Source organism: Babylonia areolata, chromosome 10, assembly GCF_041734735.1.
Source record: "Babylonia areolata isolate BAREFJ2019XMU chromosome 10, ASM4173473v1, whole genome shotgun sequence".
Taxonomy (NCBI): domain Eukaryota; kingdom Metazoa; phylum Mollusca; class Gastropoda; order Neogastropoda; family Buccinidae; genus Babylonia; species Babylonia areolata.
This window is the reverse complement of record NC_134885.1, coordinates 4,479,965-4,482,464: the sequence shown is the minus strand read 5'-3', so window position 1 is coordinate 4,482,464 and position 2,500 is coordinate 4,479,965. Positions and strand designations below refer to the sequence as shown.

Below are 2,500 nucleotides of genomic sequence, written 5' to 3'. Positions count from 1 at the left end.
GGGAGGGCAGCCCGAATTTCACACAGAGAAATCTGTTGTGATAAAAAGAAATACAAATGCAAACAAAAAAATGTGTCATCGCATTGCCTGTATTATCATTACTATCATTATCTTGCAGGGACGAATTCTCGGCCCAAGCTGTCCGACCGACCTGCACTTCCGGAATATGTGCGCGCGCACACCCCCTCTGTCGTCACTTCCCAGGACCTGGATGACGTCAGCCTCAAGATGCGGATGCTGCAGTTTGACATCATCACTCTGGTAATGATCGATGATGATGGTGATGGTGATGATGATGATGATGATGATGACGATAATGATGGTGGTAATGATAATTGTCATGATGATAGCGATGATGATGACGATGGTGGTTGTGGTGGTGATGATCATGATGTTGATGATAATGATGATGATAGTGATGATGATGATGATGATGATGATAATAATGATAGTGATGATGATGGTGATGGTAATGATGACGATTATGACGACGATGATGATGACGACGACGCTGGTGGTGATGGTGATGACGACGACGATGATGGTGACGGCGATGGTTGTGGTGGTGGTGGTGATGATGATAATGACGACAACGACGACGATGATGGTGGTGATGACGACGACGACGATTATAGTGATAATGATGATGATAAAGGTAGTGGTTGTGGTGATGATGATAATGATGATGAAGGTAGTAGTTGTGGTAGTGGTGATGATGATGATGATGATGATGATGATGATTAAGGTAGTGGTTGTGATGTTGATGATAATGATGATGATGATGATGATGATGATGATAATGATGATGATGATGATGATGATGATGATTATGATGATGATGATGATGATGATTAAAAAAGAAGAAATCTGGATCGAAGATGAAGGTTTGACCAGTATCCTTCCTGGAGCGCCTTATGTGACTCTTATCAGTTGTGATATATACAATTACAATGAATATGATTATATACTCGAACATTCTTCTACTCCCGTTTCTTCTTTTCCTTCCCCTTTTTCTTCTTCTTTTCCTCCATCTTTTCTTCCTCCTCCTCCTCTTCCTTGTTCTTCGTCTTCTTCTTCGTCGTCGTCTTTTTGTTGTTGTCGTCGTCGTCGTTGTTGTTGTTGTTGTTGTTGTTGTTCTTCTTCTTCTTCTTCGCCGTCGTCGTCGTTGTCGTTGTTGTTGTTGGTGGTGGTGGTGGTGGTGTTCATCATCATCATCATCATCATCATCTTCTTCTTCTTTCTCTTCTTCTTCACGTGTGTGTGTGTGTGTGTGTGTGTGTGTGTGTGTGTGTGTGTGTGTGTGTGTGTGTGTGTGTGTGTGTGGTCACATTTTGATGTGTATATATATAACATTGATGTAATGTGTTACGTTAACAAAATTGTTTTTTTGTAAAGCACCTATAGCAGATACCTGGATAGTGTGCTATATAAGTATCCATTATTATTATTATTATCACCATTTTAATGATTACTTTTTGCTGTCGTTCCTACCCCCCCCCCCCCCCCCCCACCCCACCTTTCTATCCTCCCCTACCTCCCTCCTCCCTCCCCCCCCCCCCTCACCCCCCTCCCAGGAAACACGGTGCGAGGTGAAGAAAGAGGAAGAGATGAATTTCTACATTCCAGAGTACGAGCCACCTGCTTCAGAACACAACTCCGGTGAGTCTCCCATGGTTTGGTTTGGTATGGTTTTGATTTGACGGGCGCAATAGCCGAGTGGTTAAAGCGTTGGACATTCAATCTGAGGGTCCTGGGTTCGAATCTAGGTAACAGCACCTGGTGGGTAAAGGGTGGAGATTTTTTTCCCCCCCGATCTCCCAGGTCAACATGTGCAGACCTGCCTAGTGCCTGAACCTCCTTCGTGTGTATCCGGCAAGCAGAAGATTCAATACGCACGTTAAAGATTCTGTGATCCATGTCAGCGTTCGGTGGGTTATGGAAACAAGAACATACCCAGTATGCACACCCCCGAAAAGGGAGTATGGCTGCCTACACGGCGGGGTAAAAAAACGGTCATACACGTAAAAGCCCACTCGTGTATATTGGAGTGAACGTGGGAGTTGTAGCCCACGAACGAAGAAGCACTACTACTTCTACTACTACTACTACTACTACTACTACTACTACTACTACTACTACTTCAAACAAACAGAAGAAGAAGGAGAAGAAGTTTGTACTGATGATTGTAATGGTGATGAAGTGGCAACGGCGATTATTCAAGGGTGGTGGTGGTAGATTATCGAAGACGACGATTTTTGGGCAGATTCCACGAGGAAAGAGGGAGAGAAAAAGACAGAGCACTGGACACCTGAGATCGTTGACAAGCTGGCTTATCCCCCTTACCACCTCTCCGCTTGTCACGCCCTCACCTGCGATGCCCGGTAAAGCTTCTCCCTTTCGTTAATATATATATATATATATATTTTTTTTTTTTTTTTTTTTTTTAAGTTGATTATTTGTTTGTTTATTCATTCATGTGTTGTTGTTGTTGTTATCTATT

The 2,500-nt window shown here is 43.3% G+C and overlaps 1 protein-coding gene across 1 annotated transcript in view; it reads left to right on the top strand.

Annotated features, from left to right (window-relative positions):
- LOC143286647 (uncharacterized) overlaps nucleotides 1–2,500 on the top strand; it is a 48,168-nt gene that overhangs the window by 41,184 nt on the left and 4,484 nt on the right. Inside the window, exons 10-12 of the mRNA XM_076594284.1 lie at nucleotides 119–261; nucleotides 1,575–1,659; nucleotides 2,264–2,381. Coding sequence (XP_076450399.1) covers nucleotides 119–261; nucleotides 1,575–1,659; nucleotides 2,264–2,381 — 346 coding nt within the window. The remainder of the gene's footprint in view (nucleotides 1–118; nucleotides 262–1,574; nucleotides 1,660–2,263; nucleotides 2,382–2,500) is intronic.